The 20,350-nt window shown below is 39.9% G+C and overlaps 1 protein-coding gene across 2 annotated transcripts in view; it reads left to right on the top strand.

The window, feature by feature from the left end:
* The window catches only part of UBP1 (upstream binding protein 1), a 52,423-nt gene that overhangs the window by 13,446 nt on the left and 18,627 nt on the right, over nucleotides 1–20,350 (top strand). Inside the window, exons 2-8 of one of the 2 annotated variants that reach the window (XM_045798305.2) lie at nucleotides 1,566–1,717; nucleotides 11,184–11,260; nucleotides 16,132–16,237; nucleotides 16,693–16,799; nucleotides 18,383–18,535; nucleotides 18,637–18,747; nucleotides 19,196–19,303. In XM_045798305.2, the coding sequence (XP_045654261.1) occupies nucleotides 1,566–1,717; nucleotides 11,184–11,260; nucleotides 16,132–16,237; nucleotides 16,693–16,799; nucleotides 18,383–18,535; nucleotides 18,637–18,747; nucleotides 19,196–19,303 (814 nt within the window). The remainder of the gene's footprint in view (nucleotides 1–1,565; nucleotides 1,718–11,183; nucleotides 11,261–16,131; nucleotides 16,238–16,692; nucleotides 16,800–18,382; nucleotides 18,536–18,636; nucleotides 18,748–19,195; nucleotides 19,304–20,350) is intronic. The other variant, XM_045798306.2, reaches the window with a different exon arrangement.

The following is a 20,350-nucleotide window of genomic DNA, read 5'->3' on the forward strand; positions in this document are numbered from 1 at the left end:
CTCAAAAAGTTAAACAGAGTAACCATATAACCTACAGTTCTACTCCTAGGTTTATATCCAAGGGAATTAAACATATGTCTACATGAAAAACAGTCAACTGTTCATAGCAGCATTATTCATAATAGCTAAAAAAATGGAAAGAGCCCGGATGTCCCAGAGTGGATAAACATACATATGGGCATACATCTGTCCATACAAAGGGGCATATCATTCACCCCCAAAAAGGAATGATACATGCTACAAGATATTAAGTAAAACATATTAAGTTAAAGAAGGCCATGTGATTCTATTTGCATTAAATATTCAGAATAGGCAAATGCATAGAGACAAAGTAGATCACTGCCTAGGCTAGGGGTAGGGTCGGGGATAGGGCTTGGGAATGACTGCTAACGGGTGTGAGATTTCTTTTTGAGGTGATGAAAATGTTCTAGGAATAGATATAGTTGTGATAACTGTACAACTCTGTTAATATACCAAAATCCACTGAATTACACATTTTAAAAGGGTGAATTTTTATGGAATGTAAATTATATTCTCAGCTGTTTTTGTAACAAAACAAAATAAACACATCCATGTGTGTTTGGGTTAACAGAGAATATAGATGGTGCCCTAGAAGACCTCCCCCCACTCTCCTCCCTTCCAATCAATGCCCCAAGTTATTCTTGGGGAAAAAATAGCAGCTGTTTCTACTGCTACTGCTCACTTCTCAGAAGAAGCCATTGTTTTAGACTAAGCATGAAGCTTTGTGCTCTCAATGTTTGCCAGGCCTCGCAGGACTCTTTTTGTAAATTTCCATTTTAATCAAATGCTTCTTTGTGATTTTATGGTACCAGTGTGACCTACCTTTCAAAACAGGTAGCTATGCACTCTTGACTTGCTCTTTTTTAAAGATTTTTCAAAAAATTTTTTATTTCAGAGAGAGAGAGAAGGGAGAGCAGGAGAGTGAGGAGGGTCAAAGGGAGAAGACTCCTGCTGAGCAGGGAGCCCAGTGCAGGTCTCAATCCCAGGATCCTGGGATCATGACCTGAGCTGAAGGCAGATGCCCAACCAGTTGAGCCACCAAGGCGCCCAACTTGCTCTTTTTTAAATAGAAATAGTACGGAGTTTAAAGTTTTTAAAGAATTTTTTGAAGTAGTGTGTGTATTATTAGATCTCTTGCTTAATCAGTAGCATGAACTTTATTAACTGTTAAATACTTATTTTATCTGCCTCATCATAGCTGCTCCCCCCTTCTGCCCACACCCACACTAGAGATATTAGTTATTAGTACTATCTTTTGGGGAGCCAGATTAACATTAATAGCTCTTTTATTCTACATGACATTTTTGTGCTTAAATTTTATTTTTATTTATCTATTTTTATATTTTTTTAAAGTAATTGCTCGCTACACCCATCATGGGGCTCGAACTCACAACCGTGAGACTAAGAGTTGCACACTCCACTGACTGAGCCAGCTTAGGCACCCCTGAACTTAAATTTTAAAAGAAACTGCCCTTACATGTTTTTATGTGCTTTTAATTATTTTCAACTAAAGTAAGGTCAATGTTGATTCTTTTGCCTTTCAGCGATGTCTTGGCATTGCCCATTTTTAAGCAGGAAGATTCCAGCCTTCCATTAGACGGTGAGACTAAACACCCACCCTTTCAATATGTGATGTGCGCTGCCACCTCGCCTGCAGTGAAACTGCATGATGAGACGCTCACTTACTTGAACCAAGGTGAGTATGGCTGGGTCAGGCTTTGATGGAGGAATTGACACACATCTAAAGCATTTTGGCATTACAGCCTAGTTTATGGGTAATAATTTAAAATTAGATTATTTTTCTTAAATTTGACTGTTAGCCAACAAAGTAATAGTTTGTGGAAACTGATTTGCATAAAGAGGGTCCGTGCAACAAGATTTATTACAGGGTCTTTCAGACAAAATCCAAAGGAGGAGCAAGTAGGAAAGGATGTCAGTTATTTTTAGGAACACTGGCTTCAATATGGAACTTGAGAATGAATCAAGGAACCTGGGTCTCAGGCCTGAAGCAGGTTTGTGCTGAAAATAGACAAGCTGCACCAAGATGGAGTCTGTGGCTAAAATAAACCGTGTCAGATTCTGTCTACTCGTATCTTGTCCGCATTTTATGAGAATATGATGTTTTGGTGATATGAAAGTGAGAGCTGGCAAAGTGGAAAATAGAGCTGTGGGGGTAGAATTTACTGTTGGAAATTATAAGGGATTTTTTTCAAGGTTCTCTTAGCAGTTTGGGCATAGGCCAGTGTGACTAACCAAATTAAAGAAAAGTACTTTGTTACACAGCTATGAATTTGTTGGATACATATACCGAAAGCATGTTGCACCCTTATTTTTAAACAAAATCCGAACTTTTTTTCTTATAAAAATAGTACAACCTCTCACTGTAGAAAAGATTGGGTAATGTGTCAGGAGATAAAGCTGGAAATTGACTGCAGTGGCAGCTCACCAAGATAACTAGTTCAGGTTTTAGGTGTTTTTTCTTGTGTGTGTATCTACTTGATTTCAGCAGAATTGGAATTAATATTTGTTCACTTAAGAGCATGTTGTAATTATTTTTCTGTCATAAATAGAATCTTTAATTCCTTGAATGTTTGGAAGGAGCTATGGGTTTTAGACTGTTATGATTAGTATTCTGAAATGTGGAAGAAAAGCTTTTCATTTGATATCTAAGTGGAGGATCTGTGAGGTTTTACCCCAGGTTATTCTACCACAGCACCTGTACAATACCCTAACTCTGTCGTTAACATTGTTTGGTAGGCATTCTGTTGTTTGAGACTTAGGTGTCTTTTTTTTTTTTTTTTTTAATTTGAGAGAGCAAACAAGAGAGAACATGAGTGGAGGGGGTGCAGCAGCGGGCAGAGGGAGAAGCAAACTCCCCGTGGAACAGGGAGCTCAATGTGAGACTCAGTCCCAGGACCCTGGGATCATGACCTGAGCCGAAGGCAGATGCTTAACCAGATGAGCCACCCCAGGCATCCCTTAAGTGTCCTATTTGAAAGTACCTTAAAGGGGCACCTGTGTGGCTCTGCCTTTGGCTCAGGTCATGGTCCTGGAGTCCCGGGATCGAGCCCCGCTTCTGGCTCCCTGCTTAGCAGAGAGTCTGCTTCTCTCTCTCTCTCTGCCCTTTACCCTGCTCAAGTCTGCTTCGCCCTCTGCTCCTTAGCCCGCTTGTGCTCTCTCTCAAATAAATAAAATCTTTAAAAAGAAAAAAAGAGAGAGAGAGAGAAAGTACCTTAAGTTTATATGGCAAGATTTGTTTTAGATGTAAAAATATCAGAAGAAACCATGTAGGGGCATGGATATTCACTGTAGCTTTATTTCTAATGACAAGGAAATAACCTGTATTTCTCTTACTTGGGGAATAGTTGATAAGTTCTGTTATGTGCATACCATGGGATGAATGAGTGTACACACACACACACACACACACACACACACCCCTGTTTAAGGGAATGCATTGGATGTGTCTATCTATTGGCCTGGGGAAATATCCGTAGTTTATCACTGTTATTATTTATTTATTTATTTATTTATTTATTTTTTTAAAGATTTTATTTACTTATTCGACAGAGATAGAGACAGCCAGCGAGAGAGGGAACACAAGCAGGGGGAGTGGGAGAGGAAGAAGCAGGCTCATAGCAGAAGAACCTGATGTGGGGCTCGATCCCAGATCGCCAGGATCACGCCCTGAGCCGAAGGCAGACGCTTAACCGCTGTGCCACCCAGGCGCCCCTATCACTGTAATTATTAAACTGGAAAAAGATACCTCATGTTGATAAAAGTTGCAGTCCACCATCTGTATTAATGGTATATTAGATTGACGTTCACTGAGTGCTTACTATGTATGAAGCATTGTACTAAGTACTGCACATGTGTTATATAGTTCCCATAGTAACTCTAGAAGTTTATTAATTTTAGGGGTACCTGGTTGGCTCAGTTGGTAGAACACGTGACTCTTTTTTTCTTTTATCTTTTTCAGAGAGAGAGTGTGAGGGAGAGGGAAAGGGAGAGAAAGAATCCTAAGCAGGCTCCACACCCAGCGCAGAGCCCTATGTGGGGCTCAATCTCACAACCCTGAGATCATGACCTGAGCCAAAATCAAGAGTTGGACGCTTAACGACTGAGCCACCCAGGCGCCCTTGAGGTTGAACATATGACTCTTGATCTCAGGGTCATGAGTTCAAGCTTACTTTAAAAAGATCCATTTTCAGATTTATAAAACAAGCTGAGAGCAGTTGATTAACTTGCTCAATGTGAATTTGGTCAAGCTTAGATTTGAAAAAAAGCAAATCTTAAGTGTATAGCTCAGAGAATTTTTACATATATTATTCCCTTGAAACTACTATCTATGTCCAATATTTCCAGTACCCCAGGAGGTTCCTTTATATTCCCCTCCCAGATGATACCCAGCTTGACTATAACTAGTATAAGTGCAGGTGGTTTTCTTGCACTTGATTCTGCTCACTGCAGTATTTTGTTTTTTAAGATTTATTGATTTATTTCACAGAGAGAGAGAGAGCGAACATGAGCGGGGGGAATGGCAAAGGGAGAGGGACAAGCAGACTCCTTACCAAGCTGGGAGCCCGACGCAGGGCTCGATCCCAGGACCCCAGGACCATGACCTGAGCTGAAGGCAGATGCCCAACCAACTGAGCCATGCAGGTGCCCCTGCTCACTGCAATATTAATGTTGAATCTTTTCTTGGCTGTAGAATTTATCTTTTAATTTCTTCATCTTTTAAGAAAAAAAGTGGAAAAGTAGACTGCATATGTAGAAATATTTTTTTAAAAACATATGTATGAATAGGCGCGTCTGGGTGGGGAGCCTGCTTATCCCTCCCCTGCCCCATGTTCTCTCCCGCTCTTTCTCTCTCTCTCAAATATTTTTAAAAAACATGAATAATGGGGCACCTGGGTGGCTCAATTGGTTAAACGTCCAACTCTTGATCCTGGCTCAGGTCATGGTCTCAGGGTTGTGAGATCGGGCCCGGTGTTGGGCTTCCCATTCAGGGAGGAGTGTCTTCTCCCTCTCCCTCTGCCCCTTTCCTTGCTTGAGCGTGTGCATGTGCTTGCACTCTCTCTCTCTAAAATAAATCTTAAAAAATTACTATTTGAATAACCATTAAAAACACATCAGAGGGGCGCCCGAGTGGCTCAGTCGTTAAGCGTCTGCCTTCGGCTCAGGGCGTGATCCCGGCGATCTGGGATCGAGCCCCACATCAGGCTCCTCTGCTATGAGCCTGCTTCTTCCTTTCCCACTCCCCCTGCTTGTGTTCCCTCTCTTGCTGGCTGTCTCTCTCTCTGTCAAATAAATAAATAAAATCTTAAAAAAAAAAAAAACACATTAGAGTAATCATAAAGGAATTATTTTATATACCTTTTAAAAGAATTGTAAAACCTTTAATACATGAGTATCAAATACACATATTACAATATGTGTAGTTCTTTCACAGACTTGTCTCCTAACATTTATCACTTTGACAAAAGGTTCTGGACCCCTGATTTTTCATGAATCCCCAAAGATTGTTCTCAATTTTTTATAAATATGTATGTTTCTAAGGAGAGGATCCATAACTCTTTCCAGAGCCAGGCAAGGTTTGGCTTGGGGCGAGGTGTGGCTGAGTGTCTTTTACCCCATCTCTTTTAAGCTGTGGAAGCAAACAGAGGTCCAGGCTCAGCAAAGTACCTACAGGTGATGGAGCTCCCTTTTCAAAGGAAATATTCTCAGTAGTGCATATGCAGTTTTGATGTTTTTTTATAGAAACTATTCCTGCAAAATATAGTATAAGGAGAATCGGGGTTAGGTATGGGAAATAATAAGGAGACTTGATTAATTTTATCTAGGAATCCAGTAAAACTCCATGAATATTTTTACAGCTAGAGTGATATTGTCATGGAAAGTTCTTGTGAAGTCTACCTCGGTGACACCATTTTAGTATTGATGGTTTGACTAAGTATTGACATATTTACTGCCTGTGTTTTTAGGAATCAGATTGTCACTCACTTTTAAGGCTCATGAATCCATTTTCTTGCATTCAGATAAACTCTTAAGTTCCACGAAGAAAAATGACTTAACATGGCAATGTTGTCTTGTTTATCAAAAAAAGGACATAAAAACTCTGTAAGAAGGGATTAGACAGGGCACTTGAAGGTGTCATTTGTCAGAACAAGTTTACTCTTTTTTATTTCACATGTGAGTTTATCTGCATTCATTCTAGTACACGAGAGGAAAATTGGAAATAATGGTGATGATTAATGAAAGGACAGTTATCTCCATTTTATAATTATATGAAAACTTCAGAGGGAATAATTACTCCTACAGTTATCTATTTGGATTATTGGCCATACCATCCCTTTTTACAGATAGAGATTTAAGAGTGCTCTGATTCCAAATCTAGTGTTCTTAACTGCCAAGTCTCTTTACTGGAATAGTTTCAGTGTATTCTAAGTTTTTAGGTAATCATCACCGTTTAAAATTTAACAGTTTAAATAGATGATTTATATATGTGGTTCAAAATTCAAAAGGTATGAAAAGGTATACAATAAAAAGTCTTCTTTCCCTGTCTCCCAGTTACTGAGTTCTGCTTGCCTCAGGCAGCCACCGAATTAGAACCATTTAAAAATACCTAAGAAGATTCTAATCATGTTTTATGACAGTCCTTGTATAACAAAAATTTATATAGTTAATATTTTATTGAATTTATTCCAGTAAACTTAATTTGTTCATGTGATGGGTGAATTGTGTGCTTAAGCATGATTGTGGTGAATGCGACGGTCTTATCACTAAAGATTGAAATGTAAAAAAGAACTTAAACTTAGCATCTCTGTAGTAGGGCCTGGTAGATACTGTCCTACGTGGTTGCTGATGAAACAGCACTGCCTACGATATAAACACATCTGTTACCTGTTAGATGTCCTTAAGCAGATTCTTCACATACCTTTTGGTTTCTTTTAAATGTTTCACCTAGGTAAGATGAGCAGTGATTTAAATGTATCTTGTGTCTTTTCTGCATGTGGTGAGGTGGGAGGTGGAGAGGGCCACGGTGGGTCGTGACTGTCTGTAGTCTCTGGAACGGGGCTGCCTGTGTGTGGATCCCATTCCATCACTTGCTAGCTTAGGCAAGTTCCTTAATTTAATACTCTAGACATAAGGTAGTTGAGAGTTAAATTGAATTAATGTGTATAATGTACTTATAAGCTAGGCAGCACACAGGAAGCTTGCTGCTGTTACTGTCATTTATAACTAAGTAGCTTATTGGTTTCTGACTATACTGGAAAACCAATTGTTTAGACCTTGGTTGCCGTGTTAGTTTCCTGTTGCTGCTGGATGAGCAGTTTTTACAAATGGTTAGGACCCAGCCTGGGACTCCATACCCGTGTAGTGGACTCAAGACGTTTGCCATGTTTGTTGGAAAGTGTGTTATTATAATTTTTTATTTTCTATATAGGTTTTTAAAGATTTTATTTTAAGATCTTATTTATTTCTTAGAGAGCACAAGCAGGCGGAGGGACAGAGAGAGAGAGGGAGAGAAGCAGACTCCTCGCTGAGGAGGGAATCCAACACGGGGCTCAGTCCCAGGACTCTGAGATCATGACCTGAGCCAAAGTTAGACGCTTAACCAACTGAGCCACCCAGGTGTCCCTAAAGACTATATTTTTAAGCAACCTCTACATCCAGCATGGGGCTTGAACTCACAACCCCAAGATCAAGAGTCGCACGCTCCACTGATTGGGCCAGCCAGGTGCCCCTGGAGAAACCATTTGAAGAATAACAAGTGTTACAGAGCCTTTAAAAAAAAAAAGAGAGAATTACTTCTGATTTTAGAAGAATAAAAGTCTACAGTGCTTTAATATAGGAGCAACAAATCCTGAGATGTGTTTGTGGAAACAGATTGAACTTTATATTGAGCACAGAAGCATCCTTGTTCGGTTGACTAGGAAAAATGATACAAAGGAAGATAGGAACATTGAGATTTTGTCCTTTATTTGATTTTTTAAATCCTGAGAATTTTGAGATTTTGAGGATCATAAGATAATTCTGGTGGGACGACATTTCTCTCCATCCTGGGCAGGTTGCTATGCACCTCATCCACCTCCCATCTCACTGGCTGCTTTTCTTTGGGTTACTGTCTATCCCAGAGAAGTGTCGTGACCCTCTTCTCTTTCTCTTCACTCACTCCTCAGATGATCATGTCTTTAAGTAGCTTTACCTAACAGCTGTAACCCTGAAAAGTCCTCTGTTAAGATCTCCAATTGGGATTTCTTCCTCTTAGCTCCAGATTTATAAATCAACCTGATTATCAATTTGGATGGCCGGTAGGTATCTCAGACTTAACGTATTTTTAATTGCACTTTCGATTTTCTCCCCCAAATCTGCTCCTGGTGGTCTTCCTCATGTTCAGGACCTTCTGTAGCCAAAAATCTGGAATAATCCTCAACTCTTTTTTTCTTTCACACTGTACATCTGATACACCAGCAAATGCTTAGGCTCTCCCTTCAAAATAATTTCCAGAGTGACAATTTCTTACCATCTCCATTCCTGCTGTCCGTATTTGGGCAACTGCTTCAGACTGAGGGATTTATGCTAACCTGATAAGTGAAAATTGATTTCAGTGATTTTAATTTGCATTTCTCTGATGGAGATTGGATGTCTTCTAATATGTTTAAGAGCTGTTGGCAGTTCCTTCTTTTGTGAACCACATGTTCATGTCATTTGCTCATTTTTATCTTGTAGGGCTGTTGGACATTTGTTTGTGATTTTGTAGAAGTTCTTTATGTATTAGGGAGATTAGCCCCTTGTGTCTAATGTGAGTTGCAAATATTCCCCCCCTTGCATTTTTCCTGTTTGTATTGACTAGTCAGAATCCCCGAGTCAAAGAATACAGTATTTAACTTAACAGGGGCAGCCAGGTTACTTTTCAGAGAGACTTTTATCAGTTGATATTCTTCCCACATTTTATGTGCTAATTTCTGCCCCTTCCTCACCTGCTTGATTTTTAATTAAACATTTTTTGTTGATCTGATAGCACAAACATTTTAATTTTTATTGCCTAAATTTTTGTGAGGTTGAGTGTAATTTTAAGTGTATGGTGGTATAGTTTTCAAAAATGCCTACTCATATGCTTTCTTTTAAAATTTATTTTTTGAGGGGCACCTAGGTGGCTCAGCCCTTAAGCGTCTGCCTTTGGCTCAGATCACATCTGCCTTTGGCTCAGATCACGATCTCAGGGTCCTAGGATTGAGCCCCGCGTCGGGCTCCCTGCTGGGCGGGAAGCCTGCTTCTCCCTCTCCCACTCCCCTTGCTTGTGTTCCCTCTCTCGCTGGCTATCTCCGTCAAATAAATAAATGAAATCTTTAAAAAAAAAATTTATTTTCTGAGTTTAGATCCTTCGTTAAGTATGCTGCAAATTTAACTTTTTTTTTTTAAAGATTTTATTTATTTATTCGACAGAGACAGCCAGCGAGAGAGGGAACACAAGCAGGGGGAGTGGGAGAGGAAGAAGCAGGCTCATAGCAGAGGAGCCTGATGTGGGGCTTGATCCCATAACGCCGGGATCATGCCCTGAGCCAAAGACAGACGCTTAACCACTGTGCCACCCAGGCGCCCCTGCAAATTTAACTTTTTAAAAACGTCTCTTGCCAGTATTATTTAGTGGTGATCTCTCTCATTTTGTTGAGTGACTTAAGGACTCTTGGTTAGTAACATACTCCATATAATGGTTTTCTTTCACCAGCTTTGGAGTGATTTGGTTGTATTTTATGACCATATGATCCTTTGTATATTTTTATACAGAGTAAGCCCCATTGGAGTGTGGACTAGATCCTAAAGATCCCCAACTTCATATGGTACTAGAAGCACTCCTTAATTACTGTTGATTTTCTCCATATCAAATTATACTGTCATTTTTATTACTTAATGACAGATAATCCAGAAATCATTTTTGTGGGTTTAGAGTACATTCTTAACTTTTGGCAGAAATTATTTTCCTAATTACATAGTTCGTGTGTGAATATCTGTTTGTGTTTTCTTACGGACGCTAACTAAGCAGTGAGAGAATGTGAGTTGGGTTCATTGGTCACAAGGAAGAAGTCTCTAGGATTAAAATTTGGTCTTGACTCACACAGAATAATGATGAAAAAGTTCAAAATATTGTGAGAATTACAAACTGTGACGCAGAGACACAAAGTGAGCAGTTGCTGTTTTGAAGGGCGTCCCGATAGACTTGTTTGATGCAGGGTTGTGACAAACCTTCAATTATAAAAAACTGTAATTTCTGCTAAGTGCGGTAAAGCAGAGAGCAACAGAAGGGAGATCTGCCTATCCTAATACCTGCTTCAACATGTGAGAACCTTGAAAACATGCTTAATGTAAAAGAAGTCGGTTAATCACATACTGTGTGATTCCATTTGTATCAAGTGTGTGAAGTAGGCAAATCCCTAGAGACAAAGTAGATTGAGGGGTTTCCAGGGGCTGAGGTGAGTGAAGATGGGAAGTGCCTGCTGAGGGATACGATTTTCTTTTGGGGGTGGTAAAAATGCTCTAAAATTGGTAATGGTGATGGTTACACAATTCTGAACATACTAAAAACCAGTTAATTGTACACTTTTTTAAAAGGTTGAATTTTGTGGTATTTAAGTTATATCTCAATAAAACTGATAAAATTTGGTCTTGAATTATGTGGATTCGTAATAAAAATTTAGTGTGGGAGTATAGCAAATGAAAATAAATTGTGAGAGAAACTCTTCAGTCTTCTGTAATTCTGCAAGAAGGAAAGGATGGTGGTGTTTGCAGGGAAGAGAAAGAGCAACCTGAATTTGCTTCTCTAGTTGAGAGACAGTTGAATTTTTTCTTTTAAAGATTTTATTTACTTATTTGAGAGAGTACAAGAGCGTACGCACAACTGGAGGTGGGGAAGGCAGAGGGGGAGGGAGAGAGAAATCCCAAGCAGACCCTGCACTGAGCATGGAGCCCAATGCAGGGCTGCATCTCACGACCCTGAGATCATGACTTGAGCCGAAATCAAGAGTCCGTCGCTCAAACTACCGAGCCACCCAGGCGCCCTGATAGACCGTTGAATTTTCATGTTAAACAGAGTGATGTTCTTTATATGGATTGTTGGTGATACACAATTTCTTTACATTCAGTAATTTTCTTTAAAATAGGTCAGTCTTATGAAATTCGGATGCTGGATAATCGGAAAATGGGAGATATGCCTGAGATCACTGGAAAATTGGTAAAGGTAAGGATGATCCATTGTGATTCCTAACAGATACTGCAATGATTGGAGAAAGTAACAGTTTTGCTGTAAATGTTTTGGATTTTTCTGCACAAGAGTTATTTAAAAATTATTTAATTTCACTTTAAGAAGTAATGGCTATGTTAAAACTTCTAACTTTTTGAGCTGTATTTTGTTCACTTATCTGTAAAACAGAAATGATAGCAGTTATTGGGTGAAGTAAATGTGAAAGCCCTTTGGAAACCAAGGTACCATAGTTGCGGCTATGGGGAAAAAACCTACCACCACAACAAAGACTTTCAAGTTTTTCTTTAAAAGATAGTGTGGGGGGAAATGTAAGTATTAATATGAAACTTTTTTAAACCCTTTTATTTCACCTCTTAAAATTTCTCTAAGTAAAAGTTGAACTCTTTTCACTCTATTGATGTATCTGAATGAAGGCAGTCATTCCAAGTATAGGAGGTGTAAACAATCCCTCTTAGGATATGTCTTCAGAACTATCTTTGCCCCATCCAGTGTCATACAGGGTGGGTCTTCTGGCCTCTACCTGTCACACACCATGGTGTATTATAAATTCCATAGTATTACAGGGCAAGACTTGGGGAAGAAACTTAATTGGAGGAAGGCAGAACTTCAGTATGTCTAAGTGTTAGCAAGAGAGAAGCAGGCATGAGTTCTGTTGATGCTTCCATCTTCCCACAGAGAGGCATATGGGGCCTGGGCACTGCTGGGCCCTCAGTATGGAGAGGCATGCCATTGGAAAGACTCCCCTCTGTGGATCTGCCTTTTTAGAGGGCGAGTGCGGGAAAGGCAGCCTTTACAGGGGTAATGGATACTAATATTAAGGCTAACAAATTTGGCTGTCTGGGAAAGCCAGTTGCCCAGCACGAAGAGGCCTGCGAGTCTTTGGGATGTTTTAGTGTTCCTCCCTCTCCTGGGGGCAGGAAGCCCTCAATCCTGTGGGAGGTTGAGGGAAAGATGGGGGTCCACTCCCTAAATCAGTGTCTTCTTCTGACTCCCAGAACTCCCATCTTACCCGGAACAGAGGGAGAGAGGTTATTTGCCATTTGTATTCTGAGTCTGTCGTGTCTATGCTCAATTAGTGGATTTGGTCATTTCCCTGGAGGGTGAGTCAAATGGTCATATATTTTTCATTCCCTCCTATTGGCATTCTGACCGTAGTACATACTGATTGGGCTCACCATTTTAAAAAGCCATCATAGTTCAGAGTGAGCAAGCCCTGCTTGGATTGGCTCTTCTCTGCTGGGCTTTCATGACAAATAGCAATGGTCTGGTGGAGGGGCCAGACTTACCAGCTCTCATTTTCCAGTGTGTAGGAGGCTTAGGAATGTCCAGGATTCTCTCGGGATGCCCTGGTCCCAAGCTGGCTTATTGTCAGGCCATTGGGCGCCCTGGTGCCCTTCAGCAGATCTGCCAATTGTCTCACACCCAGTTAAAATCCAAGCAGTGATATATATTTTAAGGGATGATGTGGGTGAACTCTTCTGTCCCTATGAAAGTTACATTTGATGACTGTGAGATGCTGTGTTTTTTTTTTTTTAATCAGTATAGAACTGTAGGAAACTTGTTTAAATTGTAGATTTGTCTATAAAATGGAGTAAGGCATTATTATGTGCCCTGTATTGAGAGCCTTAAAACTGGATCCAAAAATGTTAGAACAGTACTAACAACTACTTACATGGTAAAATTCAAACATACCCAGAAGTACAATGGTATGATGCATCCACATGTGTTTATTGTGTGGTGGGTCCTGATAAACTATCATGGGTGCACGGGATAAGTTCTCCCACCAGTGGCCACAGCCGTCAGAAGTTTGCCAGGCTTGTTTTATCTGTTCCCCCTTGTGTTCTTGGCTGGACTATAGAATTTACAAACTCATAATTTTAATTCCTCTTTTAAACAGTAATTTTAACTGAGTTCATCATTCTTAGCTAATCAGCATTCTGAGGAAAATAAGACACACTTTAGCATGTGGATCTAGTGCCAAAATTAAGTTTCTATCAAAGCAGTGGAGAAAGTCCCTTCTGAAGTAGTTTGTCATGAATCAGTGAAGATAAGCTGGCTTTTTAGGGCGGCTCCCTGTGAATAGGTGGTAAGATTTAGAAAGAACCAGCCTGATAGGGGAGACTTAAATGTTTAAAGTACTTTTGGTACGCTTGTTAAAAATATCTGTCAGATTAACTTGGAGTGGCAGGGTTAATTAAGTTGTTGCATGACTGCTTTAAATTCAGCTTCCTGGGATTGAGTTCCAAATTAAAATATGTAAAAACATTTAATATACAAAATTAACCCAAGAAGCGAAGGCAAAAATGACTCTTCATCATGAGATAGTGAGCGGTTGACAGTAAAGAAACCATCCCCCTGTAAGCGCAAAGTAGCTGTTTTGTTGACTTTAAGCCGGCATATTCTCCCTAGACAAGGGTACTTATTTGAAAGCATCAGTTTCCCTAAACAGATTCTGGATTGGAAAGGTTAATTTTTAAAAGGTCTTAAAGTGGTTTCATCTGCCCTTGATAAGGCGCTTGTCTGGTACTTGGTGGCTGTGCCAGACCACGTCCGGTTAGATCCTGAGAGCTTGCCCCGCATTCAGAGCCACAGTCTGCCTCAGTCGCAGACTGCAGGGTGCGTTTCCGAAGGATCACAGCCTTTTTTACCTAGGAGCTCCACAAGTCTGATTCCTGGCCCCATGATCTTTGACTCTGCTAGTCAAGGGCTGGGGTGTCAGGGGTGCTTCGGAACTTGTTGAATGTGCTTGCTGTCCTCAGCGAGGTGCTTGTTCTGTTTGTCGCATCGTTAGGGCCCCTTTGTCTGTTGCTGGGTGTCTGGGTGTCTGAGTTAATGACTTTTTCCCTTCCAATTTCATTTAAGAAGCTTTCTTTTGTATATTGCCACTTCTTAGCTATGGTTCTCCTTTCATATTCCTTACTGAACAATCTTAGTCTGGCGTTCTGGAATGGGGTTTAGTAAAGCTCTCAAAGCTGATACCTACAGCCTTACCCTGTTTTCATCTGAATTCAGTCAAATACGGAAGAGTCAAAATCATGTCATTTTCTCTGCTGCACTTTATTCTGAGTTCAACGTGTTGGTGAGTGTGACCAAGGGCCACCACCAGCCCATGCATCTTCACTGTGAGGTCTTTGCTGCCAGCGGGCGGTGGCGTGAAGTGGGTATGGTGGACCGCCTGGGCAGGACCTGTACATGTGGGTGCAGATGGGTATGAATCAGAGCAGCGATTGTGCCTTTGTAGATTTCCACTTCGGTCCTGACGACTGACTCGGCCTCTTTTTAAACAACAGTTGACCCTTGAACAACACAGCTTTGAACAGTGCGGGTCCATTTACAGGTAGATTTTTTTCAATGAATACAGTACAGTACTGTAAATTTATTTTCTCTTATGATTTTCTTAGTAACCGTTTCCTTTTCTGTAGCCTACTTTATTGTAAGAATACAGTGTATAATGTATATAACATAAAAATATATGTTCTTCATCTGTTGATGTTATCAATAAAGTGTCTAGTCAACAGTAGGCTATTAAGTACTTAAGTTTTGGGGGGGGGTTCAGCCCTAACCCCCATGTTATCAAGAGTCAACTGTATTTCAGATTAAAATATAGGTACTTTGGGACGCCTGGGTGGCTCGGTTGGGTGTCTGCCTTCAGCTCAGGTCATGATCCCAGGGTCCAGGGATCAAGCCCCACGTTGGGCTCCCTGCTTGCAGGGAGCCTGCTTATCCCTCTCCTCCCTGCTTCTCTGCTCTCTCTCATTCTCTCTCTCAAATAAATAAAATCTTTTTAAAAAAATTATGGCTACTTCTAAATAGTTTGCTTCAAAATATTTATCTGCTATTGGCAGTACCTGTGGGGTAGGGAAGACAGGGGCACTAAAGTAATATTTATATGTATTGGTAATAAATTATTTCCTATTTATACCAAAGTGTCTACTGGAAATATGAATATCTTATTGCATCATGAGAAATTTATCCATAAATGTGTCACAAACACAAATTAGTGCAAATATATCTTGAAGGCATTTGGATGACCTGTTTTCCTGTTCCTGGAATGAAACAATAGTTGGCACTCCAAATCCATGGGAGGTGAAGGAGGGATGGGTGGAGAGCAGAGAACTGGCCCAGAGTTTGTGGAGTAAGGGAACCGTAGTGTTTGGGTAAAGTTTACCTGTGGGTTGTTTGTTTTTTTTTTCTCTTTTTTCCCCCCTTGATTACCTCATATAACCTCTTGCAAATGAAATAGTAGAGAGTGACTTTGGCATATATGTTCTTTTTTTGCTGGGTCTTATTTTGCAGATTCTCCCACCTATTGCTTGACTATCTCTTTATCTTTTAATTTCATTGAAGTATAATTAACATGCAGTGTTATATTAGTTTCAGGTATGTAATATAATGATTCAGCATTTCTATATATTAGTATTCATCCTTACAATCTTTAAAGAAGTTCAGTTACTAACTTATTTTAAATGAATAGTTTTACCATTGTACCTGGGTGTCTCTGTTTCTGTTTATACTACTTTTTGACTTTAGTAATTCCTGTGTGCATCTGATGTTTTCTTCGTAGAAATAGAATTCTTGCTCATTGATTTTATGGACATGTACCTTAATTTTGAATTGCAATATCAGATTGTAAAGACAAGTTTTACCTAAGTAATCATTTTATTTGTGCCTTTTATTTCTGAGTTATCCAGATATTCCAAGAACAAAGCAGTTTACTTAGAAAATGTTTAAAGCATATTTTTTTTGGTATGCTCTTCTATTATAGGTTAATGCATAAGACGTGAAAATGCTTCTGTATTTTAGCTGGACTAGTTTAAAAGTACTCATTTTCCCCACTTGTTCCATAGAGCATCATAAGAGTTGTATTCCATGACAGACGGCTACAATATACAGAGCATCAGCAACTTGAGGGCTGGAAGTGGAATCGTCCAGGAGACAGACTTCTCGATTTAGGTACGAGTGGCTGTCAGAAGACTCGGGAGAGGTTATTGATGGAATACTTTAGCTGTGCCTGGTGGGTGGGAAAGGCACCATGTATAATTTGTGTGGAGAGAGTTTTGGTATTAGCAGATCCTGTTTGCCTTGAGTTGTTCTATAGTTTAGAAATGAAGTGGGTTTTTTGGTGCTAAAAGAACCTGAGCCAGGAATTTGGAGTTTGAAATCATTTATTTAATTCTCAAATGGCCCATCCATCGTATGCTGAATAAAATGAAATAGAAACCATGGTGGGAGAAAGTCTAATAGCATTAGGTGGGTTTTGATGTTAATATCGTTGACCAGGAAAACATTGAAGAAAAAGGTTCTGCATGGAGGTGAAATAATTTCATTTGAACATAATTATAGTAAGTTGTAAGCTTTTTAATTATTCATAGTGGATGAATTTCTATGTAACTTTTTTTAAAATACAGATATTCCAATGTCTGTGGGAATAATTGACACAAGGACAAATCCAAGCCAGTTAAATGCGGTTGAATTTCTGTGGGACCCTGCAAAGCGCACATCTGCTTTCATTCAGGTTTGGAGTTTTTACATTATTAGAAGTATACTAGCCTAGTCATTCAAAAGGCCATGAATAAGATTAAACTCTTAATAATGATGTTATCTTCTTTAAATGCTTATTTGTAAGCTCTCTTGTAATGTTTTCTCTTTTATATATTTTTAAATTTACATATATATATATGCTGTTAAATTAGAGTTAATTTACTAAATCCATCATTTATAGGCTAACATATATAAAGACAATCTGATATGTAAAACATTATTCAGATACTAACTTTTACCCTTGGTAGTGGCAGTAATCAAAACTTCAATTTTTTCATAAGGTGCATTGCTCTTTAACAAGCTCCTGTTTAAAAGGGTAGGATTGGGGCGCTTGGCTGGCTCATTCAGTAGAGCATACGAATCTTGATCTTGGGGTCGTAAGTTCAAGCTCCACATTGGGCATAGAGTTTACTTTAAAAAAAAATAGAATAAAAGGGTAGGATTGAAAAAAGCGTACAGTTTCAAGATTTTCTCTCTAGCATAATTTAAAGACATTCTAAAGTTGAAATTTTCAAACCCACGAAAGTAAGTGAATAATAATGATGAATCGTCCGTGTACCCATCATCCGGCTTCAACAGTTATTAGTAGTTTCCTCTGTTTTAGTTATTGATGGAATACTTTAAAGCAACTCCCAGGCATTTCACTTCACCCATAAACACTCCGTTTGTATCTCTAAGAGATGAGATTTTTAGAAACACTAATAATATGTAAAATAAAATCAGTAGTAATTTTTATACCCTGTATATTCACATTTTTTAAGTGGTGGAATTAAACCTACTGAGTAGGTAATCTTTATGTAGGAAGGGAAATTGCTTAATTGCTGATCAGCCTAAGTAGTCTCTGATTTGTATGAACTGTAAAGAATATTTGTTTATTTACGTATTTATTTTTTAAGAATCTTCAGTATTTTGTGTTTTTTGTGGTTTAACAAATACTGTCTCCTGCCAATGAATAGTCACTAGGGACCTGGTTCATGTTAGTTGACATTGTGCTGGTGTTGGGAGAGGGGCAGAAGTGGTGGGAAATGAGTGTCGTCCTCAGTGAACTTTGAAGGTTGACAGAAGAGTTTAGATCAATACAGGCAGGGTGAGCAGTGGCCACTCCCCAGGCGGTCTCCCAGGCGGTACGTGTATAGGCACAGCAGTAACCTGATGGGCTGGCTAGAGCCGGGGCAGTGACAGAAAAGGGCAGGTGACAGAAGGTCTCAACAGTGAGGGGTCGGTTGCTTTGGACTGAGCCACGTGCAAGGCCAAGGACCCTGGGTCTGAGAGCATCATTCGGTCCAGAGTGGAGGTAGGAGACATCCCCATGACCCAAACAAGTCCTGCATCAGAGGAGAGGCATTGGACTGGGGAAGAGCTCATTGCCAGAAAGTTCAGAAAGGCCCAGTTGGATTTGTGAAAGGAAAGCCATGGTAGCCGTCTGGCTAATTTGCAGGAGTTTGTTTGAAAGGATCCTGAATTTATGGCTGTGGCAGGACATCTGAGAAGAAGCAAAATAGAAGGAGACTCAGTGGACGGTACTCTGAGTCCCTTTCAGCTTGAGTTGTTTTCCAGGTACACTGCATCAGCACAGAATTTACTCCCCGGAAGCATGGAGGTGAGAAGGGAGTGCCTTTTAGAATTCAGGTTGACACCTTTAAGCAGAATGAAAACGGAGAATACACGGATCATCTACACTCAGCTAGCTGCCAAATCAAAGTGTTTAAGGTAAGTAATAGAAACTAGGCTTTTAGTAACTAAGGCCCAGTTTTGCTTGTCAATTGTCCATCTTCAGCCCGATGGATGAAATCATCTAGTTTGTTTTTAAGCCTAAAGGTGCAGACAGGAAACAAAAAACGGACCGAGAGAAGATGGAGAAGAGAACAGCTCACGAGAAAGAAAAGTATCAGCCGTCCTACGACACCACCATCCTCACCGAGGTAACGCGCAGTAGCGTTCTGGTTTCTGAGGAGAAGCCACGGTTTGCATATTAGCATTCTCTCTAAGGAGGAGTTTTGCTACAAAGGGGTTGGGGAAGATGGGGCAGTAGATTGACATAATATTCTTTGTGAAATTTGCGGGGGAAAGATTTTGTTTAAATTTGGGTTTTTTAACAGATTAAGTTTCCTGGGTGGGGTCTTGAATGAAGATGCTGAAATCCCAATCTGGTCTCAGAAACAGACCTTACAAACCTTGAAGTTGGCAAGAGATTAAGTCGGGGCCTAGAATGTCTGATTTTTGTCACTGCTGGGGTTTTGCATTTTCTTTAACTTTGAATCCTGCTAGTCATACATTTGTTTAATTGGACTGCAGAGACATAAAACAGGGTATTAGATCTTTCTTTGTATAATGAAAAGACATTGATCCCAATCTTTGGTGTTTGTCCAGATGAGGCTTGAGCCTATAATTGAAGATGCAGTTGAACATGAGCAGAAAAAGTCCAGCAAGCGGACTTTGCCAGCAGACTACGGTGATTCTCTGGCAAAGCGAGGCAGTGTAAGGGACTTCTGCTTCTCTTTTCATTGTGCAGTGTTAGATATAGGACCAACTTCCACCGAAAAGTAAAGCCAAATTTGTTTTTGATGTCCTTGTCTTGATTTAATTTGCTTTTGTTTAGACTTCCTGCTTTCTGTTTGTTCCTCACTGAGGAAAATTTCCTAAATCTAACACTTTAAAACAAAGTTGACCATATTGGGTGGTTCTGGAAGAAAAACAACACTCAGAAATGTGTTCCCTCCCTGTCTCCTACCCCTCCTCCCTCCCTCCCTCTCTCTCCTCTGCACACACACTTCCTTCAAGAGCACTGAAATTAATTGAAAATACTTTCTTTAGTAAAATAGTTATCATTTTTATGTAATTAAAAAAAGTTTTGCTTTCTCATGTGTATAACTGATAAGAAACTTTCATGGATATTTAGAGAAATGATGGCAGCAAGCTTGACATTAACATGCAATACTTTGTGTCAAAATCCCTGCATGTAGTGTAAGAATGTGCATCTGTCTGTGCTTTTAAAAGCCTGTTTGGCAGCACTGGGAGAAAGAAATCTTTGCATTGGTGTTTCCTCTTGGCTCCTGCATCATGATCTTCCGCTTCAGGCCAGAATAGCGCACCTCGCTACTCTCAGACCTGGTTGGGTTTGGCTTTGTCAGCTTCCGTGCAGCAGATCCTTATTTTATGACCCAGTTCTTTATTGAACGGTCCACAAAGGTTTATCTTGTTCTTTAAACTTAGATCACCACGTACCCGCAGTAAACCTAAACACAGCGTTCTCTAATTTTTAAAAGTAACTGTCATCGTATGTATTAGTGGCTACTCTCTTCATCTCATGCAGTGTTTGTACTATCAAGGTGCCAAACATGGGATTTTCACGCTTACTGTGTGTGTAATTCTCTGTGCTATGAAAGTCACAGGCACTACTATGACAAGAACCTCATTTCCAGATTAAAGCATTGTTTGACAGTATTTTAAGTGCTTCTTTGTGCAGTAACCCTGAAAATGTAGTCGTCTGGGTGAATGGGGAGCACACATGATGCATTTTCTTAA

Source organism: Ursus americanus, chromosome 20 (genome assembly GCF_024610735.1).
Source record: "Ursus americanus isolate L20-20 chromosome 20, mUrsAme1.1.p, whole genome shotgun sequence".
Classification (NCBI taxonomy): domain Eukaryota; kingdom Metazoa; phylum Chordata; class Mammalia; order Carnivora; family Ursidae; genus Ursus; species Ursus americanus.